This window comes from Nothoprocta perdicaria, unplaced genomic scaffold (assembly GCF_003342845.1).
Source record: "Nothoprocta perdicaria isolate Ctin4 unplaced genomic scaffold, notPer1 scaffold_10, whole genome shotgun sequence".
Classification (NCBI taxonomy): Eukaryota; Metazoa; Chordata; class Aves; order Tinamiformes; family Tinamidae; genus Nothoprocta; species Nothoprocta perdicaria.
In genome coordinates, this window is record NW_020454094.1 from 6,832,090 (window position 1) to 6,858,844 (window position 26,755).

A 26,755-nucleotide genomic window follows, 5' to 3' on the forward strand; every position below is an offset into this window, starting at 1 on the left:
GAATTCAAAGCAAAGTAGATATATTTCTCTGAAAAAGAAAATATATGGACTCAGAAGTGGCCAATACWGCCTCAAGGGGACTGTTCAAAGGCCCAAGTTTGAAAAACATTACCCGGGCTACAAATGGAAAACAAGAAAAGGAACTAAGTAGGAATATAGTTAGGCTGCACAGAGATAAAACAGGAGTAGAAAGAAATCCTGAATTAGTGAATATAAAAAGAAAAACCTTTTAAAATACATATCAAAAAAAAAGACATGAAACTATAGAGAGGAAAAAAAAGAACAGCAAAGAGAAAGTAGGTCTATGAATAAATGAAGAAGATGAAATCAATAACGATCCTAAAATAGCCAAGCTCTTAATAATTTTAAAATACACTAAGAAAAAACAATAGGGAAAAGGTATATTGGCAACTAGGAGGTAATGAAGACCTTGTTGATGTATAATACCTGCTTATACGAAGCTGATGAAAAGAAATTATCAGGGAAAAAAAGAGATACAAATTCTTTAGTSTGAAGGATATATATTACAGGGCTAAAGGGAATTAGCTAATGAATTTATGAAGTGACTGGTAATTATTTATGAAAAGTCATAGAGAACTGGGGTGATACAAATGACAGCAAATTAATTAGATCTGCAGGTGTGGGAAGACAGTCTGAGACTGGAGAAGTTACAGATGATCTAGAGGAGCAAGAAACAAGGGAAAAGAATAGGCACATTCCCCCTGGAAAAAGGAAGCTCATGCAGGGTGCCAATCTAAACCCTGATATCCATGGAAAGTGAGAGCCTGGGGCAGCAAAGAGTAACTTGCCTGCAGGGCAAGGTACCCACAAAGCAAGTTACAGATGTCTTCTAAATGGTTAAGAATGTTAAGAACACTATTTTCAACTTGGTTAACCTGGTATGAGAATGATTTGAGTTACTTCAAAGACTCATTTTAGAATGACTCATTTAGAATAACTATATATTTCTGCTTGGCAAACAGACAACTAAAAATTGAAGACACAAGAAAATAAAGCAGCCTACACTTTTGAACATGTAAATACTGAGAAGAAAAAAAAATGTTGAGAGTGGTTGAAGCAGTAACGGGATGAAAGCGAGCAATGGAAAATACAGGTTGATAATCATGAAAGAAATCTTTATGAATCAGATAATACTAATACTCATAATACTTAACATTTATATAGTACTTCACATCTTCAAAGCACTTCAGTAATATTAACTAATTGCTCCATTCGATTGTAGGGAAGAGTCTTCCCTCAAGGGAAAAAGTTCCAGATCCTGAATCGCTAAGAAGCTATGTTAGAAAAAGCTACTAAAAACAAACACTGTAGAGAAAACTTAGCCCCTGGAAACAGTATGGATGCTAAGAGCTAAAAGAATTCTTCCTTCTCTATTTTTTTTCTTTTACATATGGAAAGGAAAGCTATGAATGTTAATACAATATAAACGCTTCTCAGGAAAAATACCTCCTTTGTTTCAATATAAAGATTATAGGTAGGAGGTACAGGGGCAGATTTCAAAAAAAAAAAAAGAAAAAAAAAAGCTTAGAAAAGCAAGTGCCCACTTAGGTGGAATGTAGCAGACAGGATCTAGTTTAGTTTCCCAGCCCAAAAGCAGAATTATCCAGGGTAGGGAGGAAGAGAAACATACATTTTTGTACTCTAGTGCTTTTTAACTAGACAAGTTGTTAGATTTTAGTACAAATTGACATAGCTGCTGGTGACACCAATAAAAACAATTTACTGCTGAAAAGATCCAAGACTTGAGGATTGCTTCGTCTGCTTAAAGTTTTGCTGGTGAAACTAAAAAGAAAAGTTTGGCTGCAAGACACAAATACCTACTACAGCACAGGAATGAAAATTAAGGAGCAAACAGAAATAGGAGACGATAACCATTACTGAAAGAAAATCTGATTGTCAGAGCATGGCTGGTCCTGTAAGCTTATAGCCTGAAAACAGAACAGAAGTGTGCCTTTCACTCAAGAGCTGAGGGGTCCAAGGTAGTGATGGTTTTTCCCCCATTACTAAAAACTTACAGGGAGGAGGAAAAGGGAGTTTCTTAGGAAATTACCCCTTCCAAATTGACTGTATTCTGTGTATAATAAGCAATAAGCCATCCGGCGAGCAGCAGAGCTCTCCATCATTCCAGCATGGCCATGGTTTATTGACTATTAACTTCATTTCATCAAGACGAAATCTAATAGTACAAAAGTAGTAAAAAAGGAGAACTGCAAAAACCTCAGACAGCCGCTTATGTTGCTGTGGAGGGACATTTATGAGTTGCAGGGTGGCCACACACACGCCTGGGGAGGCTGAACTGTATCACAACAGAGCCAAAGGCCAACATGAGAACTGACACTGCACTAACGTGTGCTGGGACATAGTCCCCATCCTAACACATTTACCATTTTAAATACACAAGACAGATCAAAKGCATGAGAAATATTTCTTTTTTTCAGTATAAGTATAAAACTGGACTGCTAACAATTTTCAGCTAATGTGTTTATATGGAGATGTATCCACAGTGGGGTCAGAAAGTACCTGGCTAAGCAACACCATCTTTCATGACACAGTTTAATGTCTCAAGATGTCATCATCTTGACTTTAYTCGCCTTCCCACACTGCATGGCTTAGCTAGATCTCAGTTTAACGCGCTGTAGTTGCAGGGATCTGTTTTTATTGACACAACAGCTACTGACCATGGTCTGAGATGGACTTTCAGGCTTGATGGCCCAGTCTTTGGGCAAAGAAAGGCAAATCTCACAATTTTATAGCATTCACAAAAAAAAATCAGTATTTGTATTCCTGGTTTTATTTTTGCAGTAAGCTACATTGCTTCCTAATAAAAGGATAAATTCTGAAGCAGCAAACCCAGTTCAGCAAGAGACCGTATGATCTGGCAGAAATAAGGAGAGGGACAAAAAATGTCCAGAGCTAACTAGAATTAAGAAGCTTGACATTGTGCCCTGGTGCTCCTCAAAGCCGCGAAAAAATGCTTTAAAAGTCTCTGTGTATACCTGTTAAAGGAGTCCAAACATATAACAGAGGGAAGCCAATTAAAAAGGTACTAAATACAGAAGACTTCAGCTCCAGTGATTAGTGCTAGGTAATTTGCCCTGTGATAAACAAGCCATTCAAATCAGTAATAGACCTGAGGTTGTTCCACAGCTTGAAAACATTTCTCTGAATTTTATCTGATATCACAGCAAGTGCCAATGCCTATAAGTTAAATTTTGCCATGCAGCTCTCTGTGCCTTCAAAGTTAGCAATCCCAATAAGTGCTTGTAAGAGAGCGCCACGTTSCTCAGCCGTCCTGCTGACCGCTGCAATCACTCTAGCAGCAGAGGTGCAGCTTGGTTGCTAGGTGCAACAGCCAGATGCAGCCTGTAACTTCTTCTAAAGTACTAAAATGAAATGAATGAACAAAGGAGAGGCTGCGTTCGATTTTTTTTTTTTTCTAAATCTGTGGAAAATAAATTACTTTTTGGGGGGACTATCCCTATCCAAGGAAGAAAACCCATCATCCAACAACTGTGAAAAATCTCAATTTCATCACTACGGTGTTGAGAAAGAGGAGGGAGAAGGAAGAGGAAAAGAGAGGAAAAAAAATGATAGTTAAAAAAAAAATATATATATATATATATAAAAGAAAACCATCAGTGAAAATTGCCCCTGAAACTTTGCAGAATTGTAACGGCTTTCTCTTGCTTAAATTGATTGGTGTAGCAATGTTATAAAATGACTATTAGGATTCATTGTGCACAACAGAAAGTGTGAAATGTCAGCAGACTATACAGCAAAAGTAATGGGTCCTGAACCCCTGTTAGTCAAAAATGATTTTGTTTCAAATTAGAAATTGATTTTTTTGGACACAAGCCCTTTACAGGCTTCCAACTTTTGTAGCTGTGCCTTGGAAGAGATTAACCTCAGCCACTGCTTGGGTCTGGGCTGATGATACCCTTTTGAAAGTTTCTTCACAGGGACTGCTTTTTAATGTTGGTACGGTCTTAACCAATAACACAAGTTATTTGTTCCTTTGAGAACTGCACCACATTTCTTCTCATTTTGCCATTTTCTTTATTTTTACGCTGACATATACAGCAAACTGGCTGACAGGTTAAAAATAAATAAATAAATAAAAAGGCAAGCCAGCTCATAATTGAACCTCGGATTATGTTCAAGGCTCGGCAGTGAAACATCCAAGCTGCTTTTGTTCCCAACCCTTTCTCTTCCTAAGAAAGGCTGTTTTCTCCGCTCCTTAAGTGGAGGTGCGGAGATAAAGGAAGGATAGATTCTAGCCACACAGATATCCCTGTGTGGCAAAATACCAGGTTGTAATGGTGGAGCCATTACTTGGGGAGGAAAAGAATGTGAAGAAGATTACATTTCAAGAACAAGCCCCACTGCACTTATTCTCTGCTTGCTGGGAAAGCAAAAAGAATCGTTGAAGTAGCTTTTTGAGATTAAAGGGCTATTTTTTGCCTTCCATCAGGAACACCAACCACGAAGATCACTTGTTATTTACACGGCTTTCCAGGCTATTACTTTAAACATAGCTGCCTTCTCTTGGGTTGTTTTAAGCAACTCGCAGTCCCTCTCCCTTTAATCATGCATTTTGCTTATCCACTCCTGAACACATATCCGTAGCTTCCAGATGGGAGCAGCAACTCACGGAGCTGCAACCCACTCAGCTTCACCTTACCTTTCCTCGACCTGCTGCCTTCCTTCCTGGCCTGCATCACAAGGGCTCGTCCATCTCCCGCGTTGGCACCGAACCCGACCGTTTTCCTCCCCGAGCTGCTCCCACCACTGCTCCCTGGTGCTCTGGAGACTTTGCTCACGGCAGGTGTCCTGGGGAAGTAATGGTCCCTTCTCSACACGGGCAAGCTGGGAAGAAAGAAAGGTCACATGCTATTATATAAGGTGCTTCACAGTTGCCTTTTCACCGCAGCTTTGCTAGGGGTTTGAAACCATACCTCAAATGGCATCCTGGATCATACACATGTATGTATATAGAGGGAGACTGAACCAGAACTTCTCTCCCTGATGATTAATTAGGCTTATCTGAAATTTTAATTATCCAATGATACATCTTGATGGCCACACTAATAAAATTTTAGTTCATAAGAGCTTAACTAAGGAGGACAGAAGGTATGATGACGCAGTTTTCTATCACTAACATTTAGAGGTGTTTTGCACAYAAGGGTCTCAGTTCTGCCTGACTCACTGCTGCCCTTGGCATGGACTGTAAAACACCTGCACTCTAAAGCAGCCCCACACAGGCAAGAGTTTCCAGAAACAATTCAGAATAGCAAGGATTGTAAGGACTACGAAACAGGAGACAGAGTGACACCTTGCAAAGATGTGTGGCCAARGACTGCTTTCCTCAGTCCCACTCTGTGGCAGTCTTGTTTCCACGTCATGGAACTCCAAACATGGCACAGCCAAGTTGGAGAAATAGTAATTAAAAAGAAATGTTCATGTTCACTTTGGTAGGAAAGAGGGGAAGCAGAGAAGAATATATGACAAGGAAACTAGGGTCATGCTTTGCAAAGGAGAAACAAATACACTGAGGAAAAGGAAGAAAAGAAACAGAAAACACACACAAGTGTGACAGAGAATGCACCAAAAAATTGGTAGGAGAGTATGTAGTGCATCAAGTGAGATAATTTGGATAGAGTAAAAAACAACAGACAGTTGACCAACATGTCCATGTCCAGTAAGAGAATATCATTATCCCGATCATTGCTATGCAGTAAGCATATATAGATACATACATATATAATGGGGATGATCCACATGGAAGGAATACAGTTCATCAAGTTACACTGCTCTACTTGCAAGCATGGCAATAACATACATCTTCAGTTAATGTAAGGGTACACAAGTCTTTTTGCTGTGCACCCATTTTGTATGGGCAAGGCAAAGAGCTCTAACATGTCTGCACTATTGAGGACATAGTTTTATGGAGGCTGATTAGCAAAATAAAGATGTAAATACYTTTTGTCTAAAAGATTATCTACTGAAGTTACTGTACAACTGAAAAAGGCAGGTATCTCATTTTCCTATAGAAAATGATAGCTGAATTAAAAGATTCAATCAATGTGCTGTATAAGTGACTGTTTTATAGGGCCCACTGCGCTTGTTTGACAATTAGTATTGCTCCCGTATTATTAATGCGGCACATTTATATAATGGCTCATGACCTGTAATAACTGGCTGAAGTGTTGGATGAAACTTCTCTGAATAACCCCCGTTTACTTTAGACCTTCAGACTGCATTGGCTGCCGCTAATACTGCAAGGTGCTATTAAAATTTATGGTGGACAAAATTAGTAACTTAGTTGAATTATAYGAAATTAAGCTGCTAATTCCTGAAACCCATAACGTAGTAAAATGTGGGTTTGAACCCTAACTACCAATTAAAGATGCTTAAAGTTATACCGGTTGACCAGGTGCCCATGATAATGCACAACTCAGTTATTTTCCTCATCTGTTTCTGGATGATTAGCAGCATGTAGAAGTTTTGAGGTAGTCATTATTTAGATGCTTTCTGAGTCTTTAAAGCAGATTTAATTACAACCTACAGATCTTGTGTGAAGACAGTGACCTTTGTCTTGTAGAGGTGGAGGAGGTGGCGGCATCTACTCCGCTGGCTCACTGTGATACCTCTTAGATGATGAGGCTGCCCTCAGGACACYGAGTTGTGGTTTAGCTAACACTGTGCCAGGGGGAACGCAAAGAGAAACAGACACGGAGCTAATTTATGGGGAAATAACACAAGTAAGTGTATGTGGCATTTATAGCTACTAAACTATGAATTAGAGCTCGGTTCTTTAGTATTTCATCAAGGAAAGCTCACTGTAAAGTTCTGCTCAMGTAAGGATGGAGAATCAAACGGGAAGATGACAAACAATCCGAGATTTGTACAAAACAGGGGRAAAAGGATAATGCAGAGATTTACAACAAAGAGAAAATAAGTAGCAATGTGCCAAAATTAAACAAAGAAAGCACGAGGAAGAAAAGCTATTTCAGAACAAACTTACTCATCTATGGAATAACTAGTAAAAGCAAAGACAAGACTATTGCAATCTGCGGAATTGAAAACTAACATATGGTCCAAACGGATCAGATGAAGAGACTAAAACATCAGACAGGTCCTTCTCTTTTTTTTTTTTTTTTCAAATGCAGCCATCTATCTCAATCATATCACTCAAACRTACCTTGGTTTGTAGGACCTCCTGCAGGACATTACGCTATCTGGTGAACTTTCATAATATTCCCTACAAGCCCACAGCAGAGAAGACAGGCTAAATAAAGACCTTGGAAATCTACCCAACCCACACACTAAGGCAGGAGTGGCAAGGTAGTAGCATCAGGAAAAAAACGGAAGCCTCAGCATCCCTGCCTCCGTATGAATATCAAAATACTTGAGGAACAAAGGAAACCACCTCCAACGTTTTGCCATTTTGCCTGCGCCTCATATCGCGATATCCCTGCTGAGCTGGAATGGCAGATTTGAAATGTCATTCAGGACCCACAGAACACTGCCAGTATTTGCATTCCTTAAAAAGTAGGAAAAAAACATTAACCTTTTGTTTTATTGAATTAAAATGCCATGGAAATGCTGGTGTAGTCTTCAGAGACTGAAATACTTTTACAAAGAAGAATAGCTGTCATTTATTAGACACAAAGAACAATTACTTGATAGGATGCTTTCTGACAAAAAGCAGATTGGTATTCTCATCATAGAAAAGGCATTGTAAAAAAACCCAGCACAGACCTCTGAGACTTGAATAATTTAAAGCTGCATTTGGTGCAATTTGAATTTTTCTTTAGGGAGGCAAAGTTAAATACCTTTAATTTGTTCTAATTATTTCAAATTTGCAAGTTAATTATGGCTGATCATTAAATAACAAAAAGGACTATCGTCTCCATAGAGTTTTACCTCCTACCCTCTGCATTACTTAAGCTAGATTTTAGTATGCATGAATTAACTTTCTAAATAATCACACGGTTTGACTAAATGGCTCAGTAAAATGAGCTCTGATCCTCAGAATAAGCATTAATGGACATTAGAAAGGCTATTGGGACCCATGTTACTTACATTATAAGTATTTTTAATGGGGTCTTATTTACTAATCTTTATGTACTGTTCAAGTTAGGGCACCATATAGATACATTATTCTGCCTTAATAGAAGAGAGTCAGTTCTTCAAGATACTAAAACAAACCTCCATTTAGAGCCAACTAAACTCATTTTTAAATTAATGCAGGAAAACTCTCACAGAATTTAACTTGCTTTATCTGCTTATCATGATGAATCAATCCAACATAATGGTAGCCTTGGTCGGCAAATGGAGTTTTACAGATCTATTGATGTGCTAAGCTACTCAAGCAGCTAAGACTCCTGCCACACAGCAGCATTTACTATCAACATGYGAACACCTAAAAGGATTAATCCCCTTTCTACTCCACACCTAGTGCTCCCAGGCATTGATTCTCAACTCGGATCCTCACCTTGCACTGAACTCTGATCTTTCCAGGCTTTTTTTCAGGGCAGATCAGTGGTATCCAGAGAACAGGACTACACTGCAGCTCGTCAGAAACCCCAAACGCGAGGCAATTCATGCCGCCAGTATGAATGTGCAACAGATGGCTGTCTTAATGGTGCCCTGTGCACCCTGTTGAGACAAGGGCTTGAGAGTTTTGCCATTCTCAAACTAACAGATTGGCTCGACAGGTTAAGCTCCAAAGCAAACACGCTGGAATGCTATTTTCCCGTTTTGCAATTTCTGTTTTAAAAATAAAATAATTAACAGTTCATGCGTGCAATCTGCTGCAATTATATCAGGCCAAGAATGCATAACACTTAATGATGCAAAACTGGTGATAAGTAGGCAACCTAAGCAATATGTTTTTGTAGCTTGCTCCTCCATTACCATTTCAGGTGTGGTTTGACAGGCTGGCTGAAAACTGTTTTGTTTCTCCTTGCTCTTTTTGGCTGGAGGAGTTTTACACCAGATCGGTTCCAGATCCAGCCCAGTGTAAAGCASCAGTATCACAAATGCTTCAACAAAGGAGGAGGTATCGATATATGATAGGATCTTCCCTTTTTGATAGGGATCCAAGTTTAGGTCAGTTCTACCAAACCACACCTTGGAGCACTATTAGTTCCAAAGTGGGACTTGTCATGAAGCCGAGTTATGTCCACAGCTCTGGTGAGGCAACTAAGGAAGTGTACAAAGACAGGAAAGAAGATCTGCAGACTTTGGATGTGTGGCTGGAGGAAGCAGCTTCACTGGTCTCCTGCTCGAACACTCCTCTCCTCAGGAGGCCGTGTCAGGTGTACACCCTGTGGGATGTAACTCTAATCCATGTAACACTACTGCCAAAATATCTAAATACCTCAGAATTCAAGACTTTTTTTTTTTTTAATTTATCTCTCCCTCTGAGAACTCATGACATAGGGAAATGTGATTATAGACATCCAAATTTAGGAACAGAAATAAAGGGAAGACAAGAAGCTGCTCCAGTAAAGAACCCRGGCCCTGGGACAGCAGGTGAAAAGACACAGAAAATAAGCTAAACAGCTTCCAACTGCTCAACTCACTGACAGAAGGAGACTCTTAAAAGTAGCGACTGCTCCATGTTGGATCTGCTTAAAGCTAACTTGAAGAAAAACCTGGAGGAATATAGTAGAAGACCATTCTTAGGGTATCTTCAGTGAAAGAGAAGTGGAGAAACTAATGAGGATGTAAAAGCCAAAGCATTAGCTAGGAGGGGAGGGAAACTGGTCCAATAACAAGTGCTTTTGTAGAGCTGTTATGGGGGTGCACCAGCCTCCTCTACTTGGCCATCCTGCCATAACAAAAGCAAACTCTTGCAGGGGAAAAGTGTGGAACAAACTTCAGAGCCATCTTCCATCACATCACCTTTCCATTCCTCAAGAAAAAGCAATCTTTTCTTGCCTGCAGATTAGCAGCTTTCAAAATACACCCTTAAAAGTCTTTTTAATATAGAAACCAAGAGTGCTTCAGAAAAGAAGAAATCTCAGCTTAATATTTTTCCCTCATCTAAAAAGAAGGGAAAATATCCTATTCTAACACAAACCTTGAAGGCCATGTTCCAGCCAAGAGTGAGATTTCATGGCCCAATTATGAAACCTGGCGTTTTGAGGCTTATGTTAGATGCAGCAGCATGCTAATGACACTGGTGGGACCCAGTGCATATTAATAAGAAACAGCTGCTTTCTTTTCTGGAAAAAATGTTCATTTATAGAGCTCTTCAGGACAGAGCTCCTCTCCTTCCCCATGTATTTTTCTAGGTAAGAGGTAGGAAGGCAGGGACAGATGGAGAACGTCTCGGTAGACAGGGAGACTTTCATAACTGAAATAAAAATATTATCAAATCTACTTGTAATAAAGGGATTTTTTTTCCTCACAGAAAACCATATGCAGATAGCAATTGCCTACAATCTACTTGTCAGTGTGCAGACAATATATTGCTAGAGAGTGATACAGAACTTTCAGCTCCTAGTCTTCTTCAGGCTCATTGTCCCCTTCTTGAGGAACACGCATGGCTGTACAAGGTTCCTCTGAGAGTTCATTCTGTTGAACRTCTTGGATCTGCTGCATTTCTTCCACTTCTCATTTTGGTAGCTATGCAAAAGCTTTTTCATACTTTGTGCTCTACTAGGGAATCCAAAGCTCAGCTTCCCTAGATGACTCTTTCCCAGAGACCAGGCCCTTCCCTATTCCCTCAGTGACTGGAGCTATTTAATGCCAGCAGTGAGAGCCATGGGTGAAACTGGCCACACTAAATCAATCAAAATACTGTCTTTATCATCAATGAAGTCACTATTTCTCTTATTATATGCAATTAAAGATCCCTTTGTAGCAAGTCCTAAGTTAAATTCCACCTAAAATTATATTAATGTCTTTCCTTTGAATCCCATTCTCATTGTGCTTGAAGTTAGTTCTATGCCAACTCCCCCATATTTTAACAGGTTTTCCTTAATAAAGAGTTGCAGGGAGCTCCAATTACTCTTTTCCTCCAAATCCAAAGCAAAATGCAGCCGCAGGGTTTTCGGGCAGTCATGCAGCAATGGCCACAAGGAGCAGAGCTTTAGCAGGACAAAGCGCCGTGCTCGTGTGTTTGGCCTTTCCTACCGAGCAGCGCAGAGCAGCTGTCGGTGCAGCAAGCAGGGCTGTCAGCCTTCACAAAAGAAAGTCATGTAAATGTCAAGTCACAGGTATAAAACAATCCTTCAAAACAGTGTCTGTAGATCTGAAAAGCCTGCCTGGCTGTCAGCACGGAAAGTGGCACATGGAAAGGATGCAAACTMCTGTTTAGGGCAAGCAAAGTTTTTGGAACTGAATACAAACTTCTCCAGGAGATCAAACTGTGTAAATCCCTCCTTCGGGAGAGCTATCCCCTGGTCAGCAGGGAAATGAATGGCTGTCCCAAGCACTTCTGCTTGGCTGAGAGGTGCTTCTGTTCATTAAAGTTGCACTTCAGAGATGCTAACTAGCAACATGCAGGGTCCTGGTGATAAATTATCCTCCCTAGTTTCTAAAGGAGGAAATGGAGGAGCAGAAAGTAAAAAACTTCTCACGTTTCAAAGAAAATTAACAACCTGGGCGAATAAACCGGCTCCTAGTAACACCGAGGTGAACTCCTGCCTCACTCACTATTCCCCTGGTGCCACAAGGAACATGTTGCAGGGAAAATCTTTCATAAATGCATCAAATCCCATAATAAACACAATTAGGGTTTTTATCTTTGCTGTTCTTCTGAAGCGACTGTCCTTGAATCTGGGTTCTCTAGTGAATAAGAACCATTAGCACTGAGCCAACATGGGAGCGCACTTACAGGAGCCGTTATTTTATTTTTTTTTTTCAGGCAAAAATCTGTCCCCTTTTTCTACTTTATCTGTACCACAGGAAGATTGAATTAAGCATTTTAAGCAGGGATTATTATTGTTCTTCATTGTTACAGGGCTGTCAGCGCTGCAGTCTTACAGATTTGGGCACCAGCATATCTGCTGTCTAGAGACTATAAAGCCATATACACTGCTCTGTTATACTCTATAGCTATATGCTGTGCTTTGAAGCCATACTGGGAAGACATCCCAAATGCCTCCACACTAGCATACTATAAAATGGTATTATATACTATCCCATTTCTATTGGAAACACCCATTCTGATGCATCTTTGAACCTCACGAGCCTTTTTTTAATGACTAAATCACATCTGTGGGACATAGTCATTCTATGATTAAGTAGTATATTAATGATTTACTATTACACAAAGTTCTCATCTTTATTATATTGCTCAGTAAAGTGAAAACATGGAGATGGTTTATTGATTTGCTTTTAAAAAATCCTTATAGCCCAAAGAGAGGTAAGACTTCAAAGTTTACTCAGATTGGTGGATTATCATACCCAGCAGATACGATCTGACAAGGTAGCACTTGGTAAATATTAAAAAAGAAAAAAAAAAAAAAACTTTCGTCAAATTTAGTTGCCTTCGATCCTCTAAAGCTACTTATTTTACAGTGTGCTTAATGACTATGACTGAAAGAAACAGCTACTTATTGTAAATACTTAAACACAGAGTTGGATGGATAACAGAAAGCATGCAGCTCACACAAAAAAAATGGCCTATGTCTTGCACACACACAGACGAATAARTAAATAAACCTAAAGATTTCCTTTCAATGCAAAGACTTTATGTGAACGTGACAGCATCACAAAATATTGACTCAACTGAGATGTTTATGGAACACATACTTTTTTCTGGTCTTATATTCAGGAAAAAAGAAAAAGGCATGATAAAATTTAAATCAGACAGCAACTATTCCACTGCTAAAAGGTAAGTAACTCTTTGAAAACCATTTTGTGAAACATATATTAGCACACATTAATGTTCAATCTCAAGCAAGGAGGAAAAGTGTGGCCAGAGGCTATGGGAAGTGTAGCTGTGGGTTCTGTTCAGGCTCTGGGACACAGTTTCCCTGCCCTTAAAATCGTAAACATTACAAATGCAGCAGGTACATTTGTTAGGCCAGGCACAAATGTCTTYGGCCATGTCAGGTATAGCAGCAGCTGGCAAATAAAAAGTAAATTATATTTTACCAGTCCAAAGAAATAAACTGAACTTAGGTCTTGGAAGTCTGTACAGGTTTGTTAAAATGTGTTTGAAATATATCTCCCAGAACAGCACCGGTGCTGGTCCAGCCTTATGACGTGTGTCTTTTAGGCCCTTACACGTATTTGTGGTACCTGAGCATCTCTSCCTTACTGAGCTTCTCTCAAAGACTACATTCTGGAAAAGATGCGAGTCTGAAGTGCAGATGATGGAAGCACCAAGTTAACAAGGGGAAATAAAAGCTCCGCACTTTGATCCAGCAGAAGGGGCTGCAGTTACATCAAGAGGCGAAGGCTGGCACTGAGCTCGACTGCAGGCTCCAGTTTCTTGCACACTGCCTTGCTTCAACTTCTYCAGTGTTTTAGAGCATATGTGAACTTTCCTACACAGGAGGGCTGATGGCCTGTCACTTCAGCTAAACTATAAAGCTCATTTCCTTAGGGCCACCGGTGGTTTCTTTAGAATATGGCTCAGAGTTTAGGGGAGCACACAGGGCACAGACTCTCCTTTTGGTAGGTGGAAAGAGAAGAACTAATTCACAGTGCCAGTGCAGGAGCTCAGCAAATTAGGATTAGGGGTAGGGAGGAAAAAAGTGTAAACTCTACCAAAAAAAAAAAAAAAGAAGAAGAAAGAAATGATAAGGGTAAGATGTGAAGAGGAAAGATCTAGTTACAAACAGATAGCCAGGGGCAATGTATCACCATGAAATGACTCTGCAGTCCCAAAAGTCAAAAAGAATTAGGGAATGTGGTAGAAGTAGATGGCCAAAAGTTCAGGTAACACCCAAGAAAATGCTAAGTCTCATGTAACTGCAGGAACAGAAAAGAGAGAATGGCAGAGGAAATAAAATGAGAAACAACAGAGTAGATTTTTGCAGAGCCTTATAGGCTGGCATTGTAGACAAGAAGCTTTGAAATAGGGTTTCAGAGAAGCAACAGTGACAGGTTTGGGTGGAAAAAACAACAAAAATACTCATTTCAGTAGCTTATTTTGAGGGAGGGGAATGAGTATTGAGCAGCCAAATAAGATTTTACAGTCGTCAAGGCGCAAGATGAAGGACTAGAGCAAAGGGTAGAGCTTTAACTATTGACACAATCGAGGTATGCTCGTCCTGCAGAGCAGGGAGGCTGCCGACAACTCCTGCAGCTTCCYGATATGCCTGGAGAAGAAGAATGACCCTGAGGTTACAAGTCTGAGTGACAGAGAGCATGTGGTGTTATCAAAATCAGAAAGGAAGAGAGAGTCAGAAGAAAAAGTGAAGAGTTCTGTTTTGGCCAGATTAGGAATGATCTGAAGGCAAAACAACCAGGATTATGTGTCACGGAGGCAGTCAGATATGCAAGACTAGACGGAACAGAGCAGAGGGTTTAAGAGTTATTGGCAGAGATGATAGCCAAATCCGTGTAACAGGATGTTGTCATCCAGGGATATGGGCACAGAAATCTTCGGGCAAATCAAGGAAGGAGTAAATCCCTGCCCCGCCACCGCACTGAGGTTCATACCTAGTTCCAAAAGAAATTATCTCAACTAGTGCTGCAAAAAGACACATTAAAAAAAAAAAAAAAAACTGTCTCTCCATAAAAATCTAAAGATCACAGTGTTTCTAAAATTAGGGCAACCACTAAATGAAAGTTAACCTGAACAATAACTTTAGCTAAACTTGAGGTCACATGCATTTAATATAATGAGATGAAGAATATGAAAAGGCCATTCATAATGGAATTCATCGAGTTAGGAATGCCATGCTTAGCTGCCTTAAAACATATAATTAATGATCCTATAAAAATCCAGCAGCACAAACGCTTCCTGGCTGCCCAACGAACTGCTCTTTATGCTGGGTAGGGCAAGTCAGCATCTGTGTCCACAAATACCGCCTTCTGAGAAGCCAAAAAACCTTTTCCCCCCTGGTTCCATCAGGGACCACGCTGCCATTTCCAGGACACACTGAGCTTTGAACCGTTACCCAAACCAGACTCCAGCATTTGGCAGCCCGGYGCACGTCTGTCACAACAGCCTGGTTATTGGTGAAACGTTAAAGAAAAAGTCATTAACTCATTCCATTGCTTCTAATACCCCGCCTTCCTCTAGATTATTTATAATCCCYGCTAAACCCATCCTATGTTTATAGTCTTTTAGCACAACAGAGAAACGTACAGTGTCTGGAGAGCAGTCTTGCTTTCTACCGCTCCCAGCCGTGTGGTACAACTGCCTCCATCAAAAGGCCTGATCCCTCCTGAAGCCTCTCCGCTCAGATTCAAGGTTAAAGGATTAAGGCCTGAAGCATCGCGTACCGAGGAAAGGAAGCCAAATATCAAAAGCAACACAAAAATCAATCCCGCTCACCGCAGGAGCGGCGCAAAGAACAAATCAGCCGKGTTGAATCTCAAATTTTCTCTGCGTGGCCTCTCAAAAATTAGCACTGTTACGGAGGGAACGCTTAGTTCTGCAGAACTGCGGTGGCCGGGCACAGCCGCGGCCTTCAGCTCCGAGCACCGGGGCAGCCTGGAAAAGATGGATGTCAGAATAATGCAACTGCAAACAGATAAAGCCCAGCTCGGAGCGAGCACGCGCGCTGTTATCTCGCTACATCGCCTGGCTATCTACAAGTGACAGATCTAGTATTTGCTATAGTTTAGCTTCAACGCGCTGTGTGCTGAGGCTCAGCCAAGGTCACGAGAGGGCCGGGGGATTGGGCTCAGCTTAGTGCCGCTGCGACCACGGCCACAACAGTGGGGTACAGGGGATTTCTTGCTTAACTTTGTAATTCTGATGGCTTTTGGTCTTAGTCGTGCCCATCGGCGCCCATCTAAGCTTTTAAATGGTGTGAAAGTTGTTATGGGGAGCTAAATTCTCCTAATTCGAAACTACCTCCTAGAACATTTTGTTTCTTCGGATTTTTCTTGACTTTTCCAACTCACAAATTTCATGGGACATGCGAATATCTAGATTAAACATCATTTTCTCTTCATCCTAGACTATTTAAAAATAAAAAGCAACACAGTGACATGTCTGGAAAAAGTAATCCACTCCAATTTATAAAAATAGTGTTCAGGTTTTCAAAATTCAATTCAGGCAGCAAACTCTCAGTGTCTACGTTTCTCTGCAAAGGAGGCATCTGCAAATGACTTGCAAAAACGTCTCTCACTGTCTGCAAGTGTTGGCAAGGCACAAACCCCTTCAGGAGATGCATGAATTTTAAATATTTCAGTCCAAGAGAAAAAAAGAAAAAAAAATCTCCAAGTATTTTCAGTTGTGATACAACAGAATGATACCCATGTAGAAGACTTGCAGGAAATGCAAGTCCTGCAAGAATATCCAAGTCCTGAAGTTTTTGTGAGCCTCCCTGCATTGACTCATTCCTTTGCTTAGGAGCATTTCTAACACCAGAATTCCCATGGTTTTTGGAGACTTCACCTACAAATTAGCTCCATCTGTCTATTAAAGCTACTTAGTGTAGCTTCTGCTCAGATCTTATGCCCAAAGCCTGTCAATAGGCTTCACGCTCAAGGTTACTGTGGACTGTAATGGTAATGATGCTGTTTGCAGCCCATGTCATCGTGGGAACAGAATCAGCATAATTCAGCTAAATGAAAGACGGCTTCAAAATCCTCTCACTGTTCAAAGTAAGCCTGAAAATGAGATTAGTGAAGCAAACAGGTCAGGGGAAACGAACTCCTCACTTACTACCCCTGCAATCATCACTGTCTGCCTTAAAATATATATATATATATATAAATATATAAAATATCTCTCTATATATATCCTGCCCATCTTAAATCAATCTAATTTCCCACCTGCCCCCCATTTAGCAACAAGCTTTTAGTTACCACGTCAATACAAAATCCTTCATCCTGGACGAGGAAACCTACTACCTTTAGCATATGCACATGGCACTAATGAAGCAAAAACRTATAGCTAATTCTGTGTATACGCTCCGGTTACGTCACAGTCGACCACAGCAGCCATCTGTTGCAGTGATGCTGTGGCTATATATACCCAGACTACTCCACGAGTGGAAGAAAGACTCCTTTCTGCCACTAATTCTGCGTTTGCACTTTTGGCAGAGCCGCGAGCGCTTCTTTACTGGCCAAGCAAGTGATCGCTCTGCAAATATCCCATCTAAAAATGATACAAACTTCTACATAAAACACCCTGGCAGAGAAAAGGAGCTTGGGTGTTAAAGGGAGCACTAACAAGTGGAGGAGCAGTTGCCAGATACACAGATTTTATGAGTCGTTTGCAAGGCACGGTTGATTCCAGTCCCTTTTAATGTGCCAGTCTGCCAAACTTCAGAACAGGGAAGAGATGAGAAAACCTCAAACYGTATTCAATAAATTCATAAAAGTTGCCTGAGCACTGCGCTAGGTTACTACAGCTCTAGAGACCAAAGAGAACTCGCAGAGGATCTGAAGTTGGGGAGGTCTCAGGCAAAGGGCAAATTCTGCCCCAATGAATTGGTTCAGAGGCCCGGGACGTGGATACCAGGAGGTGACACAAGCCACTGTTGAGGAGGACTGACAGAAATACTCCAAACGTGGAACAAAATGGGTGCTGCCATTGCCACCCACCTGTGAACACTGGTTCTCTCAGGAGGAGCGGGAACCGCGCAAGTGACCACCAAGGCGGCAGGGCTGGGGGCTCCTATGGGATTTTTGTTATATTTTTAAAACAGCAAGGGGGGAGACTGTGTGACAAACAGCACGTGCCTGGAACAGCAGGGGGAGCTGCAAGGCTGCATTTTTCCTGCATTTATGTTTAATTGTGTTGAATATTTGGACACAAAAGCAGAAGTATGCTTGCACACCACCACAGAAAGATGTCTACATGTCTAACAAGCCTCAGAAAACGTGTGTGTGTGTAACAAAACGTTGAACAAGAAGCAAAAGATAATTGTCACCTTCACTTGAAAGATAATAAAAGGAGCTGCACCATAAACACAAAACCTTCTAAAAGGCTCCTGATAGCTCTCCCTCCTGGAACTATCACCATAGCAATGAACACTCAAATAGCAGGAAAGTGCTACCAAACTCTGTGCTTGATATTTTCAACTAACTAAAAATATAAGCAGGAAAAAATAAAACCTGGCAACACAGACTGAAGCACACGAGCATTAAAAGCCTTCAGTTAAATGAAAGGTGACAAATTACACCTGAAAATCGTTATTTTCAGGTAAAAAAAAAAAAACTTTAAATAGGCAGGATACATTGAAAGAATGTCTCTGCGTCACAATTAACCCCATTTACTGCTTGATGTATCCCATGTCCCTTACACAGGTTAGGGTGGAGGCACAAGGGCAGCCTTGTGCAAAATCCAAGGACGGGATGTAAACAGCAGGACGGGCAGAGCTCTATTGGAAACCTGAGAACTGGGTAAGCAGGGAGCTCTGCAAATTAAGATTTAGGCACCCAGGACCATCCACAGAGGRGTATCATAAAGCAGCAAACTCCTACCTGCTGCTGCTGCTATTGAACAGGGCTCATTTCCACAACACACTGCACCCAGATTCAAAGGCGAGATGAAATCAAGCGGAGAAGGGTGGATTGTTGCAGAGTTCCCCTCGCAGCCGCAGGCRCCAGGAGGGCGCCCGGAGCAGGTCCTGGAGCATGGACCAGGCCCCAGCGCTGAAAGGATGGAAAGCGCTTTGGAATGAGCCCATTCGATGCCAAACCAACACACCAGTTGGTTTTATTTTGAACAGTTTAAAGTGTCTTGCACAGTGGGCAAGGCTTGAAAAGGAATTACACAGACAAAGCGACACCTTGCCAGTAATCGTACAAGTTACTATCTCCAGTGCTGGAGATCTGATTATAATATGATTAATATGTATAAGTTCATGAAGGGGGGATGTAGGGAGGAAGGGGCCAAGCTCTTCTCAGTGGTTGCCAGYRATAGGACAAGGGATAATGGGTGCAAATTGCAACACAGGCAGTTCCATCTCCATGTGAGGAGGAACTTCTTCACTGTGAGGGTGGCAGAGCCCTGGMACASGCTGCCCASGGAGGCTGTGGAGTCTCCTTCTCTGGAGGTCTCCAAACTCGCCTGGATGCCGCCCTGTGCCCCGTGCTCTGGGTGTCCCTGCTGGAGCAGAGGGGTTGGACTAGATGACCTCKAGAGGTCCCTTCCAACCTCAACCRTYCTGTGATTCTGTGAAATCTGTKGTGGGTTCACTGAGGGGCACCCCGAGGKGCTGGAAACCATCCCTGCTAACCCCTGCTGTACCTCGCACGAGGCCTTTGAACCACAGCGGGGCACAGGGAAGAGAAAGCAGCAAAGCTGGCTCTGATCTGAAGTATCCCCCCCAACAAAAGTTTCCCCTTTCACAAATCAGCTTATTACGACTCAAAACAGAAATGAAGATCAAGCTCTGCTCTGTATTTGCTCATGGATTTTTTGTATTTTTTTTTGCAAGTAGGCAAAAAATTAATCCCTACAGGAGATGACAAGATGCCTTTTAAAGTACATATCTCATTTCTGACTACAATTACCTTTCAATAGCCTGGCACAGCTGCACACTCCTATTTGCTTTTTGTTTTTCATTAAGGGCTTCTCTATTATTTGTACCCATCCTATAGCATTTATGCCTGCCAGTGATGCACATTCCCTTGCTTACAATTTTTCCCACAGATAGTAGAGAATAAATTGCAATTAGATTTTCGTAATTGTAGATAATTAACTCAAAATGAGCTGTTAATTATAAAAAACCCTATGCTTTTCAGTTCTTGATTATATTATTTATTTTACTTCTAAACTCCAGTACCTCACTTCAGCAAGTTTAAGATTTTTAGGACTTTCACCAATTTCTTTTAAATTCTAGTATATTTSTAGACTAATTTTTGCTAATTTGAAGATTCAAAGCAAGTTTCATACTATGAGTTTTGCTTTATAAGCTTTCATGTATGAGCTGGAAGTCAGAGAGGGCTGATTTTCTCCTATGTTTCTGATATACGCTTGCTGCAACAAAGACCCTACCTTCAGAAGGTAGATAGAAAGGGGGGAGGAAAAAGAAAGAAAAAAAAAAAGAGAGAAAACAGGAAAAAAATGCTCAAAGATGATACGGACTTTCCATCCCTTTCTCCTTTCTCAGCCCCAGCCACACACTTGCACACGCGCTCTCTACACTGAAGAAAACATTGCTTACATATTCAAATGCATGAGAGAGAYAAATGGACTTGTCTTCCTTAGCCTCTTTCAGCCTTACATTAGAGTAAATTATTTACAGAGCATTCATCTGGTAACCTTTGCAAAACTGAAGGAGGTATACAGGAAAAAAAAAACCTCCAAGAGCTTTGCTGCCAAACTTTGCAACCAGCTGGCAGGGCAGCCTGGGACTGCACCAACTCATTCTAACTTGAAAAATTACACCAAGTCTAACCAGGGGAATGCAGAGAGGGTGGGGAGCCTTTGGAAATCTGGAATTCTCATTCTGCAAACAGCACAGGTTTCCTTCCTTTTCCCTCCTAGGCTATATAGTGTTTTGCAGGTTTTTGGTAAGGTGTCACCAAGAAGCCCTACAGATGTTGTGGGTTCCATTTTCCCTCTAAGGCGCTCAACGCTGCTGCACATGAAACAAGCGAAGCTTCTTTTGTTAGTGATGAAATGTTGAGCACTGCAGTCTTTGTGAAAATAAAGCAAAAAAGAAGTTAGAATACAGTGAGGATTATGCCAGGACTGCATCTCGCAGCTGAGCACCTAGTTAAGCAGCAAGAATTCCAACAACTCGTGTTCTTCTGAAGACAACGACCTTTCCCTTTTCACTGAAAAGGGAATCTCAGAAAGAAATCTCAAAAAGAAAAATCCCCAAACAAACAAAATCAATATCAAATGAGGTTAAAAAGAAAAATARAGACACCGCTTGACCCTCAGTTTATAAATAAATTAACAGTTCTTCCYGTATGTTCATAACAGAAGTGGAGAGGAGAGCTTATTATTTTAAAGACTTCCCTTGTCCTTAAGGAAGGGGCCACTCAACTACACTTCTTGTTCACCAGATGGRATTCTTGAGTCACCAGAGTTAAAACACAGAACAAAAATATGTAACTTTTTCCAGAAGAGAGAAAAAAACATTTATAATTCCCCTTTTTCATTTGTTGTTTTTGTAATATGCCAGCATCTTCTCTTGGTGGTAACAGGAAATACAACAAGGTATAATAAAGAAAACAGTAATAATATGTTCATATGAGAGTTTAATAGCATGTAAAATTGAGATAAAACTAAATATTAGCTTAACTCAGTATTTCCCATTTATTTCAGTGGTAGTTTGCTCTGATTACTCTGAAGCACAGGTGCAGCACTGGATTTTTAAAAAGCATGGAACTCCACAGCAGTAAAGGATTTTTAATCTAAAATGTACATCTAGAAGATTCGTAGCAAAACTTCATGGGCAACTTATTTGTAATCATTTCTATCTATGTGTTAAAGCAAATAAATATATTAGCTACCTCACATCCAAAGGAAGATTAAGAGACATTCTCATCTTAAATGATAAATAACAAATATGAGGAGAATAGTACATTTTGTGAGAACTTCACTTTGTAGAGAGCTAGGGCGGTATCTTACAAGATATCGAACAAAATCAAAGACCACTACAGGAAATAAACCCCAAATCTCGTGTAAGAAGAGTTCAGCGCTTGACAGGCAAACCCAAGAGCCAAAGTATTTTATCTTGTCTTGGGAGAAAAAAAGCAAACATATAAGCATATAGATTGTGCAGTCAACAGCAGAGTCAAGAAGAYAGATTGACACCGAAAGACTTAAAAGCAAAGAGAAAAATTACCTTAGCCCTATGTCGGTGCCGTTCATCATCAAAGCAAGTTCTCCTGGTGTTTCACCAATGGGAAGATCTTCCAAACCAGGTTCTCGGCCTTTCAACCTGCAAAAGCAGAGATAACTGGCTTTGCAGCTGGTGAAAGCATCATGCTGGGAACTCACCACAAAGCACTAGGTTGTGTGGCCAGAAACAAGGCATTTAATCATGCTAAATGCAGAAGCTTTCCCAACTGTTCTCATGTTTTCAAAAGTACTTGTCTTTTGGAAAGGTGCCTTACGTCCAGTGCCTCACATCTGAGGGCTAACATTAGGTAAAAAAAGGATTAGAAGAATTTAATTTACTGGTTTCAAAAGACCTGCTCCCTTGAGTGCCTGGTCACAGTATCCATTAACAAACACCCCTGTTTGGCTCTGCTTACAGCTCCAGCAGCACCAGAGCACAAAGGCATCATGAAAGCCGTATAAAATGCAGGAGATGGGTCTGTCTCCTAAAACTGTGGGCCCACAGATGATAATCAGTTTTAATGGAGGACAATATCCTTTCCCCCACTGAAGGCAATAAAATAGCTTTCTTTTTTATTTGAATAAAAATCCTGTTTCCAGGACTCATCCAGATGCCACCCTATTAATAAGRAAAAATATTTTGCCATTTCTAGAATTCCCATCTATTCTGGTAGGTTGAGTGCCCCTTTCCCTGCACCCACATTGCTCTTTTTGACAGCTRAGCAGCTTTGTCACATGAAGAGAAAAAGCAAGTGAAGTTGCTCACTTGAGGTAAGCATGGAAATGTGGGGAATTACAATGCAGTTAAGATGCATCGTGGCCAAAAAAAGATTGAGTTCATATTCTTGCTAAATAGAAGAGTTAATGGCCAATAACTGCAAACAGTCAGACCTCCTGCTTGTGATTCAATGACAATACTGTCAGCAGCAGTCCTTAAACAGGGCGCTATCAATGCAGAAGGTTAAAAATATATACTTTCAGTTTTGGAAGGTGCATTTTTGTTGTTGTCATTTTGTGGTTTTGGTTTTAACTATCAATGATGGTAAGAAATGAACTAGGTTAAAGCCTCCTGACAAGGAGGCAAAAGGTATTTGAGCTTAACTCAACATATTTTTGTTGTCTGCAGGGCATAAAGTTATCCTACAGTTAGAACTGAAACAGAATTGTGGCGTTTAAGAGATCCACCCATAAATACCAAACATTTACTTCTAAATAAACATATATATAAAATAAATACATATAAAAATATATATATWTTAAGAGCAAGCACATTATATTTTAGTTGATTTTATGTTCTTGGAAAGAACATGACAAAAATGCATTTACTTGCACCTCTGGAAAGAGGGCACGAACACAACTTGAGCTCTCAGAGTGATCACGTGATTTCCTTTCAAAGCACTTCTTAAAGCAACTAGAGCTCTGAAAAACATGCGATTTTTCAAAAAAATAGACAAAACAGACACAATGACATTAACAGGAATGTCATTGTAGAGATATTTAATGTCCCTTTCTGGCGGGGGGGGGCAGATAATGCCTCACAGAAGGCTTAAAATGATCCATTTAAGGGGAAATAAAAAAAAAAAAAAAAAAAAGCTCAGTCTGCATGTCCTTCATATTCTACTTGTTTTTCATTAGAGGGATGCATGCCTAGAATTAAGGTATTTGATGATTAAGAATCCATCTGTTCCTGCTTATTTATCACCTGAAGTCATAATCCTTTGTTTGTGACCTCGGCCATTTCCAACACACACAGAATTGTGATTGCCTCTGATAAAACAGGCATTTTCCAAGCTAAGTAAACACACTCCTTTCCATCTAAGACACAGTCCAAAAAGGCATATTAAAGACCGCCTCAATTTCAGCGTCCTCTTTTAGTGTTTGGAAAGTAACTGGAGGGCTGGGATTAAGACACAAGAAAGTGCTACATTCCTCTGGTGATTATACTACGTACATGTAGGAAGTGGGTCACGCAACGCAGACTCTTGTGGGATGCTGTAAGCAGTTACCATATTAAAATAGTGTCTAAATCAGCATTCTTTTGAAATCCTCCTACTGCCTCTTCTAAAAAAACAAGATTTTCCCCACTGTTTTCCTTTCCTAATGTGGAAACTCTTGTACTCAGCTCCGTTACACTGGCTCACACACCTCTTCCTTCTGCGGCTTTAACGCTCTCCCCTTCTCTCCCTTCCTCCCCAACCTACGTGAGGTGATACAAAAAATCTGCTCCTCTCTATCACCAGTCACCATTTACATTTTCAAGAAACTTTTATCTCACCTTCTGCAAGAAACTTGAGCGCCTTTCAAGCTACAGTCTCTATTTCTATGGTTACTGCCTTTCCCTTCTCGTTTCAAGCATGTGCTGTGCCTCAGTCTTGGCATCCTCTCTTGCACAAACGTAGAAGCAAGGAACATGTCCTCACTTCACAGGGCTCCCTTCTTTCTTCCATACAGAACGAGCTGTTTCTGTAAAAGACAGGGCTCCCAGACCCTACACAGAATTTCAGAACTGATCTCTCAGGAAAGGAGAGGAAATGTCCCATCTCCATCCTCGACGCTCACAGTGCTTTCTTGCCTCATGTCCACAATCCTTTAAAAAGTGCCTGCACTAATATCAGTCTCATTTTTTTTTTCTACTGCTCTTTTCCTACCTAGTGTTTTAGCACTGCTTTTCTTYCACCTTTTTTTCTACCACATACTGTTTTCCTCTGCGGCTTTCCACAGTTGTCCTGCTGTTTCCCAACAGTATACCCTAACATACTAAAAAGCATCCTCTCCTTTAAATCATTATTAGAACAAATTTCTGTTTCATTCCCCCACTTTAACTGCTGCCCATGTCTACAGCTTTATTAGACTTTTTAGATTTTTTTAAAATTAGTATCAATCTCAAAAATCACCTGTTATAATCCATACGGGACTGGTGGAGCTGCTGTTGTTTTAGCAGTAGTTTTGCTTCCTGCTTCGCCAGCAAATGTTGGAGTCGCTCCTTTTCAACTTCCAGCTCCATTTTCTGCAGAAGAAGCTGCTGTTTTCTTTCTTCAGAGAGCCTTTTAGCTTCCTCTGTTTCTTTGGACCCAGCATATGCACTGTCATTTCGCCCAGAACCTCGAGAGAGCCTGGAATAACCACTGGTGTCGTGAGCGGGTCCAGACTGTCTCCCAGGCACCGGGCTGGCCAGGTGGCTCTCTYGGACGTTACCTGGGCTTCCTGCCTGCCTAAAGGTGCAGCAGTGACTCCTCTGCTGACGGCAGAGGCTCTGCAATTCGTTTCCTTTCTGCTCTGTTGGCTGGGCTGGTTTTACACGGTGAGGGCTCGTTTGCTTGCTTGAAGAAATCACATTATTGCACTTTCTGTGCAAGCCTGGACATTCCTGGACACATTCTGGATGGCTGTGATGGATTTCAGACCCACAGTCACAATTATTTCTGCAAGGCTGGGACAATGCAGCATGGCCTGGGCTTCCAGCCTTTGATGCACTGCTGTTTTTATAAGAAGTTTGTGGTCGTATCATACCTAGATAGGAACCATTTAGCTCCAAACACCATTGCGGGCATGAGCTCTTCTTACAGGATACCTGTAATAAGAGGAACAACTTCTGGTGAATTAAAAAAGTAAATCTCTGCCCATTAATTTCATAGGGGGAACATGCTCTTTCAGAATTAGACTTGCTACATCGTGCTCGTAGACATACAGCCCAACTTGAGAATACGTTTATCAAAAGACAAAAACAAGTCTGCTATCAAATCTACATTTCATTCCATCTACACAAGTGCGATAAATGTAAAACTACTGCCTGCAGGATCCTCAGCGTAAAATGAGTCACTTCTGAGTATCAAGTAGTTGTGAGCATCTAGGGTTACATAAAATCAACTTGAAGAGTGGCAAAAACATTAAATGTTAATGTTTGAAAATGTTTAATTTTGAATACCGAGCCAAAAAATCCATTCAGACACTATAAATACTCTTTGATTGGCCATTACACAGCAGGAGATTTGATGTAAAACATTTCACCTTGCACTGAATGGGATATTACTTACCGCTGGAAATTTGATGAGMGTTTTTGAAATATCTTTACAGAAACACAGATAAAAACCAACTACTTTCTGTAAAAAATGGTTGTACATCAAAAGCTGTCATTTAAATACAAAACATGTTTAAATTCTGCTATAAACGTAAGTGATTTTTCAATTAAGCTGGGCAAGTGATTACACTCTGATAAAATTCTGAAGAAAGMAAGCAAGCGTAATTCACATTTGTCAACCCAGTGCAAGGAAATTTTAGTGGTTTTGTTATACTTGTGGATATTATGCAACAGACATCAAAATCCTACTTACATGCTGGGGTATCTTGGCACTATGGTTCATCTAGGCAGTTAAGCATTTGAGTTGCTGTGCGCATTAGAATGACAGTGATTGAGGCACTAGCTTTCCTGTTTCTAGATCTGTGCATTAAGCTGAATAGTCCTCAATTTAAACTCTCCCAGCTCTGACAAAAATCTTTTTGTTAATTAGATAAACTAGGTTTAAATTTTAGTTAAAGACTGCTAAAGTACCTCAGCAGCAGTGAAATTTGGTGATGGGGAGAAAAATATTATTTATACTCTCAAAATGCTTACAAAATGCTCAGGTATTGCCCACACACAGCGGAAGAAAATCAGGAAGCCCCAAACCCCTAGAACTTAAGAATGCAAGGCAGCACCCAGCAAGGATTAGAAGAGAGATGTAACCCAAATCCATGCGATGTTTATATGTATTATTTAAATACTTGTTTTTATATATAAATAAACAAATCCCAAATATACTCTGCTGCCCTTCAAGGCATCCAATTACAAGTTTCTTG

The 26,755-nt window shown here is 40.6% G+C and overlaps 1 protein-coding gene across 1 annotated transcript in view; it reads right to left on the bottom strand.

The window, feature by feature from the left end:
- Window positions 1-26,755, bottom strand: part of KIAA1328 (KIAA1328 ortholog) — a 156,557-nt gene that overhangs the window by 26,071 nt on the left and 103,731 nt on the right. The window contains exons 7-9 of the mRNA XM_026040100.1: window positions 24,814-25,490; window positions 21,924-22,019; window positions 4,703-4,887 (exon numbers count right to left, since the gene is read on the bottom strand). Coding sequence (XP_025895885.1) covers window positions 4,703-4,887; window positions 21,924-22,019; window positions 24,814-25,490 — 958 coding nt within the window. The remainder of the gene's footprint in view (window positions 1-4,702; window positions 4,888-21,923; window positions 22,020-24,813; window positions 25,491-26,755) is intronic.